This window comes from Emys orbicularis, chromosome 1 (genome assembly GCF_028017835.1).
Source record: "Emys orbicularis isolate rEmyOrb1 chromosome 1, rEmyOrb1.hap1, whole genome shotgun sequence".
Taxonomy (NCBI): Eukaryota; Metazoa; Chordata; order Testudines; family Emydidae; genus Emys; species Emys orbicularis.
The window spans coordinates 115,772,853-115,794,082 of NC_088683.1; the positions used below are offsets into that span (position 1 = coordinate 115,772,853).

Below are 21,230 nucleotides of genomic sequence, written 5' to 3' on the forward strand. Positions count from 1 at the left end.
AGCACAATTCTGTAAGAAGGTGCTGATTTCACAGCAAATGCCAGAAATGCCGAATCTCGGAATAAACGGGCTCTTGTTTATAAAACTGACCATTTGTAGCTCCAATAGTTACCTACACATCTACTGCAGTTTGTCTTATACTAGGAAGCTCGTCTCCCTGAGGAAGCTCCAGCCTCTTCCAAGAAAAGCTCAAGCTGGGCCAGAGAGCATGAAGAGAGAGGTTTTTTCTCCTTTTGTTCATCATCATTTCACTTAAGACTCAACAAAACCATCTGTCATACACTGAATATTTCATAGATGCTTCTGCATTTGCCAAGCCCCTAAATGGCAATGACCTAACACATCCATATGTTTAAAATACCCTGACAAAAAGGCTATATTTGTGCTGGGCTGAGATTCCCCCATCAACCCTTTTAAAGAGGCCTCAGTATTTTGTCAGTCTCTTAGGGGAGGGAAGTCCAACCTGATCTAGATAGCAGTCAATTAAGGCCTGATCCTGTGAGGTGCTGAACCCCTGCTTTTCCCATCACCACTTTGTTGGAGTCTCTCCACACCTCACAGTATCAGGCTGTATTCACTCACCTGTGGGTCTGCAAGCCTGGACATGTCTGGCTTCAGGTAGAACATGATCCCCTCAGCAGCACCAGGCAGGGTGACCCCTCGAATCAGCAAGACAAAAAGCATCAAGTAGGGAAATGTGGCAGTGAAGTAAACAACCTGGAAGCAGAGAGAAGGATAAAAAGGGGATGTTGTCACCCTATAGATTATACATCCAAAGCAAATCCCCTAACTCTATTATTAACAACACCTGAGTCTTTAAATCCCCAAAGCCTCTGCTTTCACTGAATTCTAATTAAAGGTCATGAAAATATTTCTATTCATGGCCAAGATTTCCAAAAGTGAGCAGTGAATTTGAGGGGGACAAGGCAGCAATTTTCAAAGCGTGATTGCTTACCACACTGAAAAATTTAGCCTCCTTAAGGCATCTCAACTTGAATCTGAGAGCCCCCAAAATCTTGACGTGTTTTTGAAAGCCTTGACCACAGTTTTTGTAAAGCCCTCCTGTCCTCTCTTTTGTGTGGGAAATGAAATGCATTGGTTTAGGGAACGGTTTGAGCAGAATGAATCATTCATCAAGCCCTTTTTTCTGCTTATGGAATTGAATATCAGTGAGCAAGCTGCAATTTCCCTAAAGGTATTCATTATTCAGATTCACTCAAATAATATCCTTTTGAATTTTTGTTCACACTATGGATCAATTGCAAATATTCAAATGTCAAACTGTGTTATTTGACTGTGATTTGTCTTTGTTAAGATAATTAGATTGAACTTTCTTTAGTCTCTCACTGTCAGTAGATATGGTTGGAAAAATTTTGATCAAACTATTTTTGCCCATCAAAATATGCAGATTTGTCAAAACCAAAACTTTTCATTGAAAAGGGTCAGTTTCCACAAATGGGTACTCAAAATGTTTTGTATATTAAATTTTAAAATTGCCAACATGACAAATTCTGGCTTACCAGTTCAAAACAATTTTAGGTTTAGAAAACTAAACTAATGGAAGTAAAAAAAAAAGTTGAAAACTTATAATAGAAATGAAACATTGCAAAATTATTGAAACTTGACATTTCAATTGATCCAAATTGAATTTTATTTTTATTTTATTTTCAGTTTGTGAAAAAAATTTAATGTTTTGACCTTTTGTCCTGATTCAGGAGGGGAAACGTTTTTTGAAATCTCAGAAGTTTTCACAGGACAGGAAAACCATTTCCAGGTTGGCTTTAACTGTAAGACAGATTTTCCAGGCATCAGATCATTCTTGTAGCTCTTCTGAATCCTTTCCAATTTTTCAACATCATTTTAAAGTATCTTTTTAAATCTGCATGTTTACAATTCAGTATTTGATTGTTTTCTGAAGTGCAAAGAGAGAAGAGTGGGGAGGAGACATGGATTTTAATTGAGTCCCCTGGGTCTCCACACATATGCAGCAAGCAGGAGAGAGCAACTCAGTACATTTCCATTAAAGGCAAAGAGTCTTGCAGGCTCCACATGTTCCCATCTGAGCCCAAGGAGCACAGTGGTGTAAGCAGAGTCAGGATAAGCTCTACCCTGACATCTGGTGGTGAATTATGGCGAGGGTGGAAAAGAACTTCAGGGGCTGATCTTGTTTGCATAGGCACACCCACCCGCCTAGCCTGGGACAACAACAACTGAAAGTGGTTACTTTGGCTGGTGTGGGATCCCCAGTTTCTCTGTTATCGGGGCAGGAAGAATAAAGTGTTGTTACCCTGATTCTGTGCATCAAGGCCAGTGGAACTGTTGTATGACAGAGGGACTCACCAGTAACTAAGTAGACAAGGGGCATGGGTTACAAAACCCAGTGAATTGAGAGAGGTTGGGGACAGGTATGTGTACTTGATGGTATGGGCCCCTTTTGCGGGCCTGGAACACCAACTGCACTACTTCCTCTCTCCAGTGTTGAATAGCAGAGCTAAGTTTGCTTCCATTAGGAGTCTAGCTAGAGATTGCTGAGCTGAATTCACTTTGGGCCAATGGTGCACCAGCACTGGGGCTCCCCTACTACAAGCTGAAATCACTAAAAGAGCTAAAATTGCTGAGCTGAGATCACTCAGTGCTGTGTTAACCGGGGGGGGAGCCTGAAGATATATTGCTAAGCAGCTGGCAGAGCCGAGCAGTTTGTGGGACAGTTGGAGCGGCCCATAGAACAGTGAGCAGCGCAGAGTGGAGCTGCGCCATTTGTGGGGGCAGCTGGAGCGGTTCAGGGGACGGCTGGTGGAGTGGAGCGGCTGGCAGAGCTGAGCAGTTTGTGGGACAGTTGGAGCGGCCCATGGAACGGGGAGCAGAGTGGAGCAGTTTGGGGGACGGCTGGCGGAGCAGAGCGGCGCAGCGCGGCTGGTAGAGCGGAGCCATTAGTGGTAAAGGCTGCAGCAGAACTCCACGGAGAGGTTGGGCAGTCGGCCTCGGACCACGTAAGGTGCCCCTTAACATCCTGTGTTCCCCCCCTCATTTCCGCCCAGGCTGGGGGGGTAAAACTTTGCAGATAAACTTTTGAACTCTGGGGCAGCACTGACCAGGGACAGAGACTTTGGGGTTGTTGGACTTTGGGGTGATTGGACTTAAGACCCTGAGGGGAAAAGGACACTGCCAAACTTACTTGGAGGTGGGTCTTTTGCTCATGGTTTGTGTTATGAATCCTGTTTGTGGTGTTTCCCCAACATAACCGCATTGTTTCCCTCCTTTATTAAAAGGCTTTTGCTACACTCAGACTCCGTGCGTGCGAGAGGGGAAGTATTGCCTCCTAGAGGCACCCGGGGGGTGGTATGTAATTGTCCCAGGTCACTGGGTGGGGGCTCGAGCCGGTTTTGCATTGCGTTATTGAAACAGAACCCCTAGATACTGAACCTGGCCCTTGTTACTGCCAACTCAGAGGGGCAGAAGGGTTACAGTGGTAAAAAGGTTGTAAATATGGGGGATGAAGACAGCCGTGTGGACTCAGGAGCTCATTGACCCAGAACTAAAGAGATGTGTCTATTGTGAAGGATGCGTCCTGTACCAAGAAAAGGTGAGAGTGATGGGAGCTTCATGGATGGAGAGAGAGCAAATAGTGGGAAACATCTTTTATGGAAGAAGGGGATTGAAGAAACTGGCCACTCACCCCTCAGCGATTGTCACAGGTCCTCTAGAAATGTGCAAGACCAACCCTGAGTAGTATAACCCACCCTCACCGCTGCTCAGGGGGTTATACTTCAGCCCTGCACCATTGAAGCCTGAGTGGCTTCTTTAAGCCTCCCATGTGAAATATGTTATGCTCATCCAATCCAGGAATAGAAACAATACCATGTGACTTATACAATCACAACCAGCCAGCCAAGCTCAAATTTTCAGTATTGAGTGTGGAATGCTCACAGCAGCGCCCTGTTTGTGAGCAATCCATTGAGTTAAAGAAAAAAGACAGAAAACCCCCAAACTGAGAAATTACAAATAATGAGGAAGTGGGAGGTAACCGTGATGAACCCCCTAAGGAGATTATTTCTAGTGGGATATTCACTGAGCTCTGGTGTTTAATTATTATTGGTGATTGGAGATTTGACACTAAAACAGGCTAATGTTGCAAAAGCCACCAGACCACTTGGGGACTGTGCATCAGCAGCAACTGGATGATTGTGTGTTGCTAATGGTGAAGCAGCGTCTTTCACAAGGTTTCCCCATTACAGTGGACCATGCTGGTCTAGGACTTCACCATTTCTTCTAAGATCTTTCCCTTGTCTCCCCTCTGATTGACTGACTTTCTTTGCTCTTCTCATAATGGACTAAATTCAGACACAGCGTAAGCAGCTGTGACTTCAATGCAGTTGCACCCACCCATACCAATCCGAGTATGGCCCTATGTCTTGTGTGTTCCCTGCGTCATTTCTTCTCTCTCTGTATCCTGGAGAAGGCTAAGAAGGGGGGGAAAGAGATATAATGGCAGCTAGGAGGAGGTTTAGGGACTAAGGGGACAGAGTTTGCTCTTACTTTGCCTGTGGACTTGACTCCTTTCCAGATGCAGAAGTAGCAGATGACCCAGGCGAGCAGGAGGCAGAGAGCCAGCTCCCAGCGCACAGTGCCCAGATTGTGAATACCGTCTGTGAGCCCCAGGGCTCGCTTCCTGCCAGTGCAGGAGGAGAGAGAAAAGTTAACATCCCAGACTTGACTCTTCCAGCAGCCCCCCGCCCAGAGTTTTCATACACATCCCATAGCGCAGCTGCCCAATCTCCCCCATCACTCCTGCTTCCAGTCACCCTAGCCCTGACAGCAATACTGTATTCTTGGTCACCACAATGCCTTAGGTGTCTCTGGGATCCCCTTGCAGCCTGGCCCTGCAGTTCCACCTCACCCTTTAGTCAGCCTGGGCTCTCCAACTCTCCCAAAGCCCTCAATAGCCCCACTGCAGCCCCCAACCATTCACAGCACAGTCACTCCCGATCTCACATCACTGCCATCCCTTTGGCTGCCTCGCAGGCCACACTCCATCAGCAGCCTCCCCTGCAGCCCCCCGGTATCATCAATGGCTCCTAATCACCTGCTGGCTACTTTGTTTCCTCCAAACACCCCATGTTCTATGGCTCTCTCCAGGAACCCTTATGGTTATGGCCCTCATTCATCCCTACAGGTTCCCCTCAGCACCCAGGCTCCCTAAGGTTATGTCTACACGATGAGCGGGGTGATTCCCACTTCACCCAGCCATACTCGCCCTCACACTCACCTGAGTTAGCACACTGACAATAGCAGTGTAGCCGTGGTAGCATGGGCAGGAGTGGCTTGTGCTAGCAGCTCCCACTACGTACCCATGGAGTTCAGGAGGTTTGTACTCAGGGCAGTTAGCACGGTGCTGTTTCTGCCCATGCTACCGTGGCTACACTACTATTTCTACTATTTGAAGCATGCTAGCTCAGATGAGAGCTGGCATCAGTATATCTACAAGAGCTGGGACCACACACCCCCGTTCATAATGTTGACATAGCGTAACAGGGACCATGTGAGAGCTGACCACCATGTCCAGACAGTTCCCCTGCAGCCTCTCACTACCCTAATAGCTATGACAACTCTATGTCCTCCCGGACAACCCCCACCCCCACCCCGAACTCTAGGGGCTCCCTTGTAGCCGGCAATGTTGTACTGAAATCACAATGGTTTTTGTAGCTATTGGTAGATGGTCCCAGGGCACAGGAGCCTGACACTGAAGTCCCAGCTCTTCCTCTGGCTCATCCTGTGGCATTCGACAAGTCACTTCACCAATGGGGAAGCTGAGACACAGCAAAGAAAAACCCACAGCTGGCCCGTGCCAGCTGACTCAGGCTCACAGGGGTTGGACTGCGGGGCTGTTTCACTGCAATGTAGATTCCTGAGCTCGGGCTGGAGCCCAGAATCAGGGACCCTCCCACCCGGCAGGGTTCTAGAACCCAGGCTCCAGCCCAAGCCTGGACATCTACACAGCAATGAAACAGCCCCGCAAGCCCGAGTCGCCTGGCACAGGCCAGCCGTGAGTGTCTAGTTGCTGTGTAGACATACCCAGACAGGCTAAGTGGGATAATGGATACCGATCACCTTTGCAAAGCACTTTGAAAGTGATGGATGAAAATGTGCTATTGTGATTGAGCCCCTGATTCCCACTTGCTTCCCGTGACTTTCCTAGATTGGGTGGGGGGCACGGTTGTGAGTGTGAGTCCTTAGAATTACAACTCCCATATTTTTCACGCCCTCTGAGGGCCGTGCTGGATGATTCCCTAGAGTGTATTTTGCAGCAGTTCTCTTTTCAGGACTCTTCTCGGGTGCTACGTCTGTTTGCCCTCTGGGTGTTTTCACGGGGTGCATTAGGTACTGTGACAGACCCAGACCAGTGGGGTACAGGAGTCTGGTAGAGGGCAAATATACTGGTCACTGGATGAGTAGTTTTCTGTTCCCTGAGTGACCAGAGCAGGGGCTCCACTAGAGTAATCAGGAACCTGCTAGAACCAGTTAAGGCAGGCAGGCTAATTAGGACACCTGGAGCCAATTAAGAAGAAGCTGCTAGAATCAATTAAGGCAGGCTAATCAGGGGACCTGGGCTTTAAAAAGGAACTCACTTCAGTTTGTGGTGCGAGTGTGAGGAGCTGGGAGCAAGAGGCGCAAGGAGCTGAGAGGGTGTGCTGCTGGAGGACTGAGGAGCACAAGCATTATCAGACACCAGGAGGAAGGTCCTGCGGTGAGAATAAGGAAGGTGTTTGGAGGAGGCCCTGGGGAAGTAGCCCAGGGAGTTGTAGCTGTCATGCAGCTGTTACAGGAGGCACTATAGACAGCTGCAGTCCACAGTGCCCTGGGCTGGAACCCGGAGTAGAGGGCGGGCCCGGGTTCCCCCCAAACCTCCCAATTGACCTGGACTGTGGGCCCTCCCAGAGGGGAAGGTCTCTGGGCTGTTGCCCAACCCACACGGTGAATCTCTGAGGCAAGAAAATCTGCCAATAAGCGCAGGAGCCACCAAGATAGAGGAGGAACTTTGTCACACTGGTGTCAGTAGTGGGATCTTGGGGTGCACAGCGCGGCAGAAGAAGGAGGGTGATTTAAAAAAAAAAAAGGGAGAGGGTTTATTTTTTTTCCCCACTACAATGGATGACGTAGTGCGGGCACTGATACAAGCTACGGTGGCCCAGCAGGAGGCTACCCGTGTCTAGGCAGCCGCCCAACAGGAGGCAGTGCGGCTGCAGCAAGAGACTAATCGCCTGCTGATGGACCAGGCTGCTCAAGACCGAGCTATGTTGCGGGAACTGGTAAACCAGGTAAAGTCCCTTACAGAGCTGAATCGCGGCCATGATGGGACGCGGCTCATACGGGCCAGCCATTGGCTGCAGAAAATGACACGGGAGGATGATGTAGAGGCATACCTTCTGGCCTTTGAGAGGACAGCCCTACGGGAGGCCTGGCCTCGAGATCAGTGGTCTGGCATCCTTGCCCCATTCCTGTGTGGGGAGGCCCAGAAGGCCTACCATGATCTGCCTGAAGAGGCTGCCGCAGACTACCCCCAGCTGAAAGCAGAGATCCTGGCCAGATCTGGGGTAACAACAGCAGTGCGGGCCCAGCAGTATCACGGTTGGAGGTACCAGGAAGACAAAACTCCACGGTCCCAATTGTATGACCTCATCCATCTCGCACGAAAGTGGTTGCAAACAGAGTCCCGGAGTCCGGAAGAGATACTAGCGGTTCTGGTCATCGACCGATACATAAGGGGACTACCACCAGACCTTCATGCCTGGGTAAGCCAGAACGAACCCTCTACCTATGACGAGGTTGTCGCCCTGGTAGAGAGGCGAAGGACAGCAAGGGAGCTGACCTGACCAGTTAAGGAAGAGGCACCCTGGGTTAAACTAGAGCACCAAGCCCTAAAGTTCGGGTGACTGGGCCACCAGGAGGGCCCAGGTGGAAAAAGAGAGAGGCTGAAGGCCCATTAGAGGCCACAAAGAGTCGGAGCACTGAGGGAGAAGAGGATCGTGATGTTAGACAGCCCAAAACAAGAGATCGGGGAACGCCTAGGGCTCCATCCAGATGTTATGCCTGCGGGGAGTGGGGACACATAGCTGCACAGTGTCCCAATGCTGAGGAGCCTATGCAGTGTAACCGGGGGAACTGGGCAGATCCATGCTCCCTAATCCACCTTGTGGGGGTCTCACTAACCCCACATATGTATACCAGACCAGTGAAACTAAATGGGTTAGGGACCACGGCACTGGTTGATTCGGGGAGTGCTATCACGCTTATCTCAGGGAAGCTCGTGAAGCGTAGTCAGCTGCTGCAGGCTAAACATACGGGGATAACATGTGTCCGTGGGACAGTTAGTTATTACCCCACCATCCCAGTAAAAATTGAGATCCAAGGGAACACTACTGAGGTAGCAGCAGGTGTAGTCCCTAAACTCCCATACCCAGGAGCAGCCCATGCTCATAGGGAGGGACTTCCCAGGGTTTGGAAACTTACTCCCAGTAGGGGGATTGGAGAAAGATGGGGACCCTAAAATTGGTGAGGCATCCACAGCAGACTGTCAACCCCCAATCTTCTCTGAAATATCCCCAGATTTGTTCTCCACTCCCAGACAGGGTAGAAAGACAAAAAGGGAAAGAAGGGCAGCTAAGGCCTTGGGAACCCGAATACTGACCCAAAGCCAGAGGGTCGCTCTTGTAGGTAGGAGGACCCGCGCAGCTGAAAAGGAGGCCACGCAGGAGGGAGAAGCACCTGAGTCTGACCCCCACCCTAATGCTTCTGAACCAGTAGAGGCAACAGAGACTGGGCCCGTAGATCTTGGGCAGATTAGCCCCGGGAGAGGAAATTTTGGACGGGACCAGGCAGAAGACCCAAGGTATGACAACATTAGGTAGGAGGTGACTGAAATAGGTCGGGTCCCCGTGGAAGGAAAAACCCAGGGACCAGGACCCTACTTCATAATGAAGAAGGATCTCTTATACCGGGTTGCACCAGTACAGGGGCAGAAGGTACAGCAGATCCTAATTCCTCAAAAACACCAGAACGTTGTATTAAGTCTTGCTCATAGTCATCTTTTTGGGGGGAATTTGGGGGTAGAGAAGACCCTGGCACGAGTCCTACGATGGTTCTTCTGGCCTGGAGTACATGAAGAAGTGCGGAGGTACTGTGCCTCCTGCCCGGAGTGTCAGCTGCACAGTCCCCGTCCCCACTTGAGGGCACCTTTAGTACCCCTTCCCATTATAGAGGTCCCCTTCGAGCGAATAGCCATGGACCTAGTGGGACCCCTGGAGAAGACGGCTCGGGGCCACCAATATATACTTGTTGTTTTGGACTATGCTACTCGCTACCCAGAAGCCGTCCCCCTGCGGAACACGGCCTCTAAAACTATAGCCAAAGAGCTGGTGGGGATCTTTTCCCGAATGGGGCTACCAAAGGAGATATTAACCGACCAAGGAACCCCATTTATGTTGAAGCTAATGAAGGACCTCTGTACGCTGCTCCATATACATACCCTGAGAACTTCGGTCTACCATCCGCAGACTGATGGGTTGGTAGAAAGGTTTAACCGAACCCTCAAGGCTATGATAAGGAAGGTGGTAAGTCGGGACGGGAAGGATTGGGACACCCTACTACCCTACCTTATGTTCGCTATCCGGGAGGTACCACAGGCCTCAACTGGGTTTTCCCCCTTCGAGTTATTATACGGGCGTCACCCCCGTGGCATACTAGATATAGCCAAAGAGATCTGGGAAGAGGAACCCAATGAGGGGAGAAATATAATAGAGCATGTAATGCAGATGCGAGACCGGATAGCCCGGGTTACCCCTATTGTACGGGAACATTTGGAGAAGGCCCAGCGAACCCATTACAATTGCCAGGCAAAAGTGCAACAGTTCCAACCAGGGGATCGGGTTATGGTGTTGGTACCCACGGCAGAAAGCAAGCTTCTGGCCCAATGGCAGGGGCCCTATGAGGTGGTTGAACCCGTGGGGGAAGTAACCTACAAGGTGCGGCAGCCAGGACGCAGAAAACAAGAACAGATTTATCACGTTAACCTTCTGAAACCCTGGCATGCACAAGAGGCATGCACAACGGTTCAAAAAGACCTAACCCAGGAAAACAAGCCTTCCAAACAGGTGAGAGTGTCTCCCGATTGAACACCAGACCAGAAGAATGAGGTATCTGAGATGATCTTCCGGAACCAAGATGTGTTCTCGACAAAACCAGGTCGAACAACCGAGACATATCACCACATTGTCACGAACCCTGGGGCCAGAGTAACAATGAGGCCCTATCGGGTACCAGTGGCAAAAAGGGAGGAAATAAAAGCAGAAGTAAAAAAAATGCTGGAGTTGGGGATCATCGAAGAATCCCACAGTCAGTGGTCCAGCCCAATCGTGCTGGTGCCCAAACCTGTTGGCACCACAAGATTTTGCAACGACTTCCGGCGACTAAACGAAGTATCCCAGTTCGATGCGTACCCCATACCTCGCATAGATGAGCTAGTGGACCGTCTGGGTGATGCCCGGTACTTGACTACCCTAGACTTGACAAAGGGGTACTGGCAGATTCCCCTTGCAGAAGACGCAAAAGAAAAGACTGCGTTCTCTACACCAGAGGGTCTTTTTCAATATACTGTCCTCCCTTTTGGACTACATGGGGCCCCAGCTACCTTCCAGCGCCTCATGGACAAGCTATTACACCCGCATAACAGTTATGCTGCTGCCTACTTGGACGATGTGGTCATTCATACCACAGACTGGGAAACCCACCTGGAGAAGGTGGAGGCAGTCCTCGATACCTTCAGGCAAGCTGGCCTTACAGCAAACCCTGCCAAGTGCGCTGTAGGGTTTACAGAGGCCAAATATCTTGGCTACATTGTGGGGAAAGGCCTGGTAAAACCCCAAGTGAACAAGTTAGAGGCCATCCAAAATTGGCCCCGACCAAGTCGCAAGAAACAAGTCCGGGCGTTCCTAGGTGTGGTGGGGTATTACCGACGATTTATCCCCCACTTTGCCACAAGGGCAAGCCCCCTGACAGACCTAGTGAAAGCCCGTGGACCTGATCTGGTGAGATGCTCTGACGCAGCAGAGGAAGCATTCACAGACCTACGGACTGCCCTCTGCAATAACCCCGTACTGATAGCCCCTGATTTCACCAAGGAGTTTATCCTGCAGACGGATGCATCGGAAGTAGGGGTGGGGGCCGTTCTATCACAGATGGTCGGGGAGGAGGAACACCCAATTCTATACCTCAGTCGGAAACTCCTTCCAAGGGAACAAAAATATGCAGTTGTGGAGAGAGAATGTCTCGCTGTAAAATGGGCCATGGAAACATTGCGCTACTACCTGCTCGGGCGCAGATTTGTTCTCGTGACCGACCATGCCCCTCTTCAATGGATGCAACGGAACAAGGAGAAGAACACAAGGGTGACCAGATGGTTCTTATCCCTCCAACCTTTCCAGTTCCGTGTGCAACACAGAGCAGGGAGCCATCATGGCAACGCCGATGGCTTGTCACGTGTGCACTGTCTGGCGTCCCAAGCTGCCCAACCCCTTGGCGTTGAGCAGGGGGAAGGGATATGTGACAGACCCAGACCAGTGGGGTACAGGAGTCTGGTAGAGGGCAAATATATTGGTCACTGGATGAGTAGTTTTCTGTTCCCTGAGTGACCAGAGCAGGGGCTCCACTAGATTAATCAGGAACCTGCTAGAACCAGTTAAGGCAGGCAGGCTAATTAGGACACCTGGAGCCAATTAAGAAGAAGCTGCTAGAATCAATTAAGGCAGGCTAATCAGGGCACCTGGGCTTTAAAAAGGAACTCACTTCAGTTTGTGGTGCGAGTGTGAGGAGCTGGGAGCAAGAGGTGCAAGGAGCTGAGAGTGAGAGGGTGTACTGCTGGAGGACTGAGGAGCACAAGCATTATCAGACACCAGGAGGAAGGTCCTGTGGTAAGAAGAAGGAAGGTGTTTGGAGGAGGCCCTGGGGAAGTAGCCCAGGGAGTTGTAGCTGTCATGCAGCTGTTACAGGAGGCACTATAGACAGCTGCAGTCCACAGGGCCCTGGGCTGGAACCCGGAGTAGAGGGCGGGCCCGGGTTCCCCCCAAACCTCCCAATTGACCTGGACTGTGGGTTCTTCCAAAGGGAAAGGTCTCTGGGCTGTTCCCCAACCCACATGGTGAATCTCTGAGGCAAGAAAATCCGCCAATAAGCGCAGGACCCACCAAGATAGAGGAGGAACTTTGTCACAGTACCCAGCAGTAAAGGATCACAGAAAAAGTTGCTTTCCTCTAACACTGAACAAGGAACTCAATTAGAATAAGGGGGAAAGCTACTTTGTCTCTTCCTGCTTCACCGCAGAGCATCTTTGCAGAATCTCTTCCAGCCCCCTCCCACCTGGCCTCCTCCTCTAGATAGATCATCACACTTGGTGTGCATACATGCGTGCCCGCTAGGTGTCTGTCAGGGCGGCCCTGCCAACAAGTGTTCAGGCCCTGTGTATCCACAACCTGCGGGTGCTGAGTGCATCTGCCATGTCAGAAAGAATGTATCCGTGTGCGTATGTGCATGTGTTCTCGGTAAGGGTCAATGTCTGACCTTTGGGGCTGTGTGGTGCATGGGGTGAGACAGCGTGTGTCTTGGGAGTGCCCACGTGCCCCATGGATTTTTGTCAGTAAGTGGGCCCAGTAAGAATGCAAGTTTGCATGTGCCGTGAGTGTGCTCATGTGCCCCATGATGTGCGATATACCATAGGTCTGGGCTCTGAGATGCGGCACTTGCACATCTTTTTTGGCCTTACAGAGACTCCATTTGGAGTATTCACACTGCTGTGACCGCTTGAGGAGAGAAGAGTCTGAAACCGGGGTACGTACTCCCAGAACTCAGTAACTGGGGAGGTGGCATTAGCAGGCGCTGTCCAGTTCTCCATGTTAGAGTGATTCAGAAAGTCCACACAGTGATCTACAAAGGAGGAAGCAAGTCGGTGAGCCTGGAGAATTCTCATGTTTCTCAGCCTTTGTGCTCCCTCCCGCCTCCTCCCTGTTCACTGCAGCTGCACACAAACACTTCACGCTGCCCTGTAAAACTTCACTCTCCCTCCACCCCTGCCAGAATCCTAGTCCAGGAACAGCCAGAGGGATGGGGGAAGTGGAGACTCCTTACTGAATAGAACCCAGATGGCTGTGGAATGCAGGGTACTGTGGGGCAGCGACTATGGTTACCCAGGCTGGCAAGTTACTTAATGTTAAGAGATCGGTCAGAGGAATTTCCCTGGCTTTCCCCACAAATAAAGCTCTGCTTGTGGAACTATGAGAGTCAGGCCCCGCCTTCGGGGGGCGGGAAGAGGCTGGAGTAAGCGATACTGGAAAAAGCACAATTTTGCCGGTGTAAGCTGCAATAACATGAGACGTGCTTTGCCTGTACAGTACACTGGTACAGCTATCCCGACAGTGCACTCCTAGCAGAGACCTGGCCTGAGTGAGCCAAAGACTGACTGAACAAACAGTTCTCTGCTGTGACGGAGGCTGGCCCAGATGCTTGAGGGTCTGAGGTGCAGTGAGTGGGTTGTGCTGTACCCTGTCACACTAGATAAGGGCAGTGCCAGCTCCAGTGAAAAGCTCCTTCCATGGCTTAGAGTGGGGTGAGGACTACAGACTAAAGCTGGTCTGAAAATGGGCTTTTTTTGCTGCTGAAAATTTTGAATTTCCCGTGAAAAATAGAAAACCAAAACATTTTGATTCAGAAATGCTGCCATAGAGTTGTAGTTTGGATGTCGCATGCTCCCGCTATGAGCCGAGTTCCCTGGTCAAACTACCTAACCCATGATGACCATGGTCTCTCCTCACGGTGTCAGGAGGCTGTTGCATCCTGGCCATGGTGCATCATGGGAGAAGTAGTCTAGCTGGGGAGCCCAGCCCATATCGAAGAATGGACACATGAGCAGAGCTGGATTTCCCATTAGGCACAGTAGGCATGTGACTAGGGGCACCTAAAAATTCAATTTTTGCCAGGTCCCAGCAGAGGTGGGGCCAGAGTCGGCTGAGCGAGAGATGGCCCCATGCAGCCCTGCTCGATCGCTCCTCGCTCAGCCCAGCAGACACAGTCACCTCCCAGTGGGGCTGGTGAGTGCAGTCAGGGGGCAGAGCAGGTCTCTGGCGGGGTTGTGGAGAGGCTCTGGGTAGTGGGGGGTTTGTGGAGGGGGGCTGGGAGGTGCGGGAGGTATGTGTGTGTTGGGGCAGTGCGGGGTCTGTGGTCAGGGCCGGCTCCAGGCACCAGCGCAGCAAGCAGGTGCTTGGGGCGGCCAAGGGGAAGGGGCGGCACGTCCGGCTCTTCGGCGGCAATTCAGCCATGGGTTCCTCGGTCCCACTCAGAGGGAAGGACCTGCCACCGAAGTGCTCCTGAAGAAGAAAGCGATGCGGTGGAGCTGCCGCCGAAGTGCCGCCGTTCGCGATCGTGGCTTTTTTTTTTTCCCCGCTGCTTGGGGCGGCAAAAACCCTGGAGCCGGCCCTGTCTGTGGTGGAGGGGGTTGGGTGGCGGGATGCCTAAAAGTTAAAAGTGGCAGTACCCCCACTGCCCACAATGGCTGGGTGCTCTGAGCCACTGTGGGGGTACCCCACAGTTCCCATCTGCTGCCAGGCAGCGGGGACCCCTGGAGCTCCCAGCCAGGGGCGGATAAGGGGTTCGTGGGGCTCTGGGCCAGAGCAAGTGGGGGGGACACACCTGCAGTCCCTTCCACCCCCACCCCTGCACTCCTGCTGGGGAAATGGGGTCAGAGCACGGGGGCTTGCCTGGCCTTCCCCCCGACCCGCCACTCCTGCTGGGTAGACGGGTCAGGGTGCGGGGGGCTTCTCTCCCTCCCCATCAAGAGCACCGGGTGGGTGGGGGGAGTGGGGCAAGCCTCTGCGCCCTGACCCCGCTCCTGGGCGGGCAGCGGAAGAGATCAGGGTACCGGGGGCCCCCAGTTGACCAGGACCCCTGGGCACGGGCCCTGCTGGCCCAGTGGCTAATCTGCCACAGCTCCCAGCTGCTGCAGTGGCTGGGGATCACCCACAACTCCCGGGTGCTGCCTGGCAATGGGGGCCCCGGATATCCGAGCTGCCACAAACGGTGGGGGGACCCTGCTGCTCCTGGCTGCTGTGGTGGGAGGGGGGCGCTACTCCCAGCCTCCGTAGGCAGTGGGGGCCCCGGAGCGCTGAGTCACGGGTGGCAGGAGACTGGAGCTCCGAGCCCCTGCGGGCAGGGGTGGGGAGCTCCGAGCCAGGGGGCCCGCAGCTGCCCAGACACCAGGGAAGGTGTGCGGACCCTGCCTAGGGGCATGCAAGGTGTAAATCCAGCCCTGCACATGAGGAAACCAAACACCCATTTGGCCCACAAATGCATATTGAAATCAAAATATTTTAGTTTTCAGCTGAATATTTCAATGAAAATTCAAAATTTTCCACATAAAGCAAACAGTGCAAAAAAATGTGTTTAATCAAATACCCAATTTTCTGTCAAAAAGCAGTTTTGATGGAAAGTTTTCAAACCCAGATCCTCTTTCCAGAAGCAGACTAGCCGAAGCTGTACCTGAGTTCCAAGGATTATTACAGGTGGCCCAGGGAAGCACAGCAGTAAAGGAGCTGAACAGGTAGAAGATAGCCCAAGACAGGATGACGATGTAGTAGATATTCAGATAGGATTCGATGACTTGTGAGGCGTATCCAATTCCTAAGAGGGAAAGTGACAGGGGTTAGGAAATGGCCCCCCGGCAAGCCTTAAATATATCAGACTTTAGTTTCAAATAGTACCATAGGCCATCCCACTGGAGTTGCGGGCCGGGCAGATTAATGAGCAATTTGGTTCACCAAAAATTCCTGTAAGACTCAGGTTGAGGGTGGGAGATCCAGATGTGGTTCATCATGGTGCAGAAATCAGAAATAAAAAGTGTTTTCACTGCTAACTACATCCCACGCCCAAAGAATGGGGCCAGAGCAAAAGCATAGGGTCAGGAAGGTGGTGGAATCTCCATCCTTATTGGTTTTTAAAGCCCAGCTTGACAAAGCCCTGGCTGGGATGATTTAGTTGTGGTTGGTCCTGCTTCGAGCAGGGGGTTGGACTAGATGACCTCCTGAGGTCTCTTCTAACCCTAATCTTCTATGATTCTAGGAGGTACCTTCTAATCTTGGCTCTGCCAGTATCAGCAAATGCCAATCTGAGCAAAACACTTAATCGTTCCGTGCCTCAGTTTCCCCCTATGTAAAATGGGGATCATAAAACTTCAGGATAGTTGTGAGGTTAATTCTCTGCGGTTTTAAAGTAGAGCTGTCCAGAAAACAAGAATTCCATTTCACAAAAAAAGTCCAGGTTTTATCATTTGTTTTTGGTTCTGCTTCAGAACAAGAACTAGATCTTTTGAAATTTTTCACACAAAACCCATGAGACCCAGAAATTCCATCGTGGACCTGAGAAACCCATTGATTGACTCACCTTCAAAGAGAGGGCAGATCTTCCTCCAGGCGGTGACCCCTCCCTGGCTGGTGTACTGTCCTAGCGCTGTCTCCAGGAAGAACACTGGGATCCCACAGGTGAAGAGGAAGATGAGGTAGGGGATAAAGAAGGCACCTGCACAGAGAGAGAGAGAGAGAGAGAGAGAGTGGGTAGCAAATGGAGGAATCTTTACTACTCGACATTATCATCATCACCCATTACCAGGTACACTAACAAGCGAGATGTACCATCAAGGCTCAGGTAAACACCCTGGAATGTAAATGCCTATCTGAACTAAATGGACCTGGTGGGCCTGCAAAACTGTGCAGATCTTGCAAGAGAACAGCCTCTCGGCTTTCTTGTTCTTGTCCTGGAAATACCACAAGCACCCCCGTCCTCGTGCTATTTCAGCACTTCTGCGTCTGGTCCTGGGCAGAACCTGGAAGAGCAGAATGGCAAGACGACAAAAAAAGCCACAGAAAATAAACGTTGACTATACTTTTCAGCCCTTAAAACTGGTTTGAGCAAAGGTTTGGGAAGGTAAGAGGAAATTTTATTGTATCCAAACTGGGTCCTCCTTACCCAGCAGTCACAGGACAGCTCTCTCCAGTTGCTTCTAATCTGCTGCCAGGATCTTGGTTTAGTCTCCAGCCTTTCCTTCTCCCATCTCCTAATTTGCCTTTCCAAAGAGAGCAGCTGGACTCCACACTTCAGAACCCACCCACCTCAATCTAACGTCAGACATAAGGCAGGCAAATGCCATTCTCCTCCTGGTTGAATCAACAGCCCTCAGGGCCTCATCAGACACAAGGAACAAATGATAAGTGAATATATTCCCATCCTTTGCCCCAGTCCTCTGATAAAAACACAGATGTTTGGAAGAAAGATTTGGGCTCCTTCTCTCAAAAGCAAATCTGGTTCTTCTTAGATCTGTTTCTCCCTTGCCAGAATCAGTCATGCAGACCCACATTCCTTCCCATTATGGATAATTAACAATTGGGTCTAAATAAAGAACATTTCTCCTTGTTCTTATGCCAATAATGTTAAAATAAAGAGCAACATCAAAATGTTCCCTAAACACGGATGTATTATAGTTGCAGGGGAAGTAAGGCCAGCAGACCCTTCATGAACTGATCCTGTCTAGATGTGAAGTAGGAAACATAGATCCTGTATGTATTCAGATAAAGGCAGCTGGTCCTTTCACAGCCACATAAAAGACCTTCAGTCAGAGTTCTTCTGAGACAACAGTATTATCCAGTACTTGATTAGATGAATCCTTAGGGAGATCCCATACCCTGTTTTCTGATTCTGATCGTCCTAGTGGCTGATCAATGTAATCAATAATCATTTATAAGAGTGCCACCTTACATTTATAAAGCTTCTTTCCGTTCTGAAGTTCCCAAAGTTCTAGCCAGGATACCAGGGTTAACATCTATTTTTGCAAAAAATGACATGGAAGCTTTCATGACTGTACACGTGGTCAGCCGACCCCCCAACACAGTTCTGAGCCATTGGGTCTCAACGGGAAGGGTGCTTTGTACTAGAACATGAAAACCACTTTCTGCAGCATCTTGAATTTTCTGTGGTAGTCTCCCAGCCAAGTTTTGCCCAGACCTAGCTGTGGTCAGTTTGAGAGATCTAACAAGATCACAGCCTGATATGTTAGAGCTACATTAGAAATAATCATTGAGGCAAATAATTTAATTTTTAATGCAACAGAAAGTATGCAAGTAGCCTTTTCAGTGACACTGGTCAGGATAGAGACTGCAAGGATTATCAATCCTGATACCCCTGCTTCACCTGGCAGAAGAGACCCAAATGCAAGGTCACTGTGACCTGGCCTTTACTGACTGGGAAGTCAAAGAGGGAGTGGTATATATGACTGTAAACATTATCTCAGGTCAGGACCTGACCATGGAATGGGAGCACAAGGTGTGTTCTTAATACCTGACAGGACTATATTATTTTAGTTTTCCCCAATAAACCAAAGTCCAATCATTTTTACAAACAAACTGGTGATGTTCAGTTCTCTTCCCCATCCTCCCGCCCCCCCCCCCACTCTCTTTCATTTTATGATCACTAGAAAATCTCATTTTTAACCATGTAAAAGATCTTACTGCAGTTTTACTGGACTAAGGAATTAAGCAAGTCATACAAGAAGCAGCAGTGAAGGGGGATGGACTCTTTCTGTGGGAATGTTTCCCCTGGCCAGGGGTTGGCTACTTATAGATCTATTACTGGGGAAGAGGTAGAAGTGTCCTTTCCTTTCTCATCCCCCCAGGCACACCCTCCTGAAGCTCCTCAAATTCATCTTTACCCCCAGGACAAGTGCCTTGCCTTTTGGCTTTGAAAATCCGGTGACCTTACTCAGCTTTAGAATTCACTGGGGATAACACACCTGTGTTTGGATAAGTGTTTCCTGATCCCTGATTACCAGAAATACCAAAGTAGTGGGAGAAAGGCTACAATCATGGGCCAGTCAGGCCTGAAGGGTGAGTTTAGTGAGGACGGGAGCATCACCTGGGTCACAGAACATACAGGATAGGGGGGCAGTTGTCCAGATGCCCTTGAGGAGGAGCCCAGGCCCAGAAGGAAATCATAGAATCATGGAATATCAGGGATGGAAGGGACCTCAGGAGGTCATCTAGTCCAACCCCCTTCTCAAAGCTGGACGAATCCCAACTAAATCATCCCAGCCAGGGCTTTGTCAAGCCTAACCTTAAAAACCTCTAAGGAAGGAGATCCCACCACGTCCCTAGGTAACCCATTCCAGTGCTTCACCACCCTCCTAGTGAAAAAGTTTTTCCTACTATCCAACCTAAACCTCCCGCACTGCAACTTGAGACCATTACTCCTTGTTCTGTCATCTGGTACCGCTGAGAACAGTCTAGATCCATCCTCTTTGGAACCCCCTTTCAGGTAGTTGAAAGCAGCTATCAAATCCCCCCTCATTCTTCTCTTCTGCAGACTAAATAATCCCAGTTCCCTCAGCCTCTCCTCATAAGTCATGTGCTCCAGCCCCCTAATCATTTTTGTTGCCCTCTGCTGGACTCTTTCCAATTTTTCCACATCCTTCTTGTAGTGTGGGGCCCAAAACTGGACACAGTACTCCAGATGAGGCCTCACCAATGCCGAATAAAGGGGAACGATCACGTCCCTCGATCTGCTGGCAATGCCCCTACTTATACAGCCCAAAATGCCTTTAGCCTTCTTGGCAACAAGGGCACACTGTTGACTCATATCCAGCTTCTCGTCCACTGTAACCCCTAGGTCCTTTTCTGCATAACTGCTGCCTAGCCATTCGGTTCCTAGTCTGTAGCAATGCACAGGATTCTTCTCTCCTAAGTGCAGGACTCTGCACTTGTCCTTGTTAATAACAGCAACAAAGTGTTTTCCCCTGACAGAAGATCAGCTGTGATCAGAGAGTGCTTGGGAATAGCTGGGAGGAGGTGGAATGCACGTGGGCTGGGGAGGAAGGGTCCCAGGGACTGTTGGGTGGGGGAACTGATAGGGTGGGTTCCCTGGCGGAGGGAGCCCCCAAAGGTTCTGATAATTCAGCTGTATTTTAGATAAGCATCTCACCTGTTGGCTGCCTCTACAAATGGCAAACCTAAAGGTTCATCCATTATTAAAACGGGCAGCCTACTGAAAGCTGGATTGCTCCTCTCCATCTGGCAGAGCTACTCTGAACATCCACCTCGCTGTGTGATTGCTTCACTGGAGGTACAGGGGGTGGGCGTGGTCTCTATGTATGGGCGTGTATATATGAACAGATGAAAGTGCCTGCTCTGGTGCTCATATTCCTGGGCCAACATCTCACACAGCCTGGGCTTTTATGGACTTACCACCTCCATTTTTGTAACAGAGATAAGGGAATCTCCAGACATTGCCCAGGCCGATGATCTCCCCAGCCATGGAGAGCATAAACTCCATTTTATTACGCCACTGGTCTCTTGGCTCCATTTCCGGCTTCACCTTTTCGAGCAGCACCATGCCCCCATGGGGCTCAGCCTCCACAGCTGCTTTACTCTCCATGGCCCAACAGAGCAGGGGAAACTGGGAGGGAAAACAGAACACAGACTGTAAGAAGCTGTTACAGGACACACAGGTGAAATGAGCTGGGAAGGGACTCAGCCACCCAACTGGACACATTCGTATTGTTGTGACAGAAGCCTCAGCTCAGGGCAATTCCCAGCGTAGTCCAGGGAAACTCCATCTGAGAACTAGCTGCACCATGGAAGGGGCTGTTTCTTAAAAGATGGAAGCAAATTGAGTCATCAGCTGAAACGGAATCCTGGCCCCACCTTCATCTCCAACTCCCTTTGACTAGACCCACCTCATCCCCATCCTCTTATTCCCAATAGCCTCCCTGTCGCTGATGACAAAACCTTTTTAAAATGTCCGGATATAATTTTATGACCAATAATTCCAGGAAAGAAAAAGCAATCAAAGTAAATGCTGTGGGGAGATACATTGAACAAAACATCTATGGGGATCAGGAAGAATTCCTGCAGAGTGTGCAATATTGTACAATTGACCAGGTGAATTACAGGGTGGTTGCCTTCCTCTAAAGTAACATATCTGATACTGGCCACTGTCAGAGGCAGGATAGTGAATTTGATGGATCAAGTGTCTAAACAAGTATGGAAAATCCTATTGTCCTATTTCCAGACATTGCCAGGAGTCCTGAATTACTATTTTTGGACCCACTAGCCAACACAGCTTATTACATCATAGCATGTCATGGGAGCAGA

The 21,230-nt window shown here is 50.2% G+C and overlaps 1 protein-coding gene across 1 annotated transcript in view; it reads right to left on the minus strand.

Moving 5' to 3' along the window:
• LOC135892459 (sodium- and chloride-dependent betaine transporter-like) overlaps positions 1 to 20,469 on the minus strand; it is a 56,988-nt gene extending 36,519 nt beyond the window's left edge. Inside the window, exons 1-6 of the mRNA XM_065420252.1 lie at positions 20,322 to 20,469; positions 16,477 to 16,611; positions 15,577 to 15,717; positions 12,885 to 12,972; positions 4,537 to 4,669; positions 583 to 717 (exon numbers count right to left, since the gene is read on the minus strand). Of these exons, the coding sequence (XP_065276324.1) occupies positions 583 to 717; positions 4,537 to 4,669; positions 12,885 to 12,972; positions 15,577 to 15,717; positions 16,477 to 16,611; positions 20,322 to 20,469 (780 nt within the window). The remainder of the gene's footprint in view (positions 1 to 582; positions 718 to 4,536; positions 4,670 to 12,884; positions 12,973 to 15,576; positions 15,718 to 16,476; positions 16,612 to 20,321) is intronic.
• Between the last annotated feature and the right edge of the window lie 761 nt (positions 20,470 to 21,230).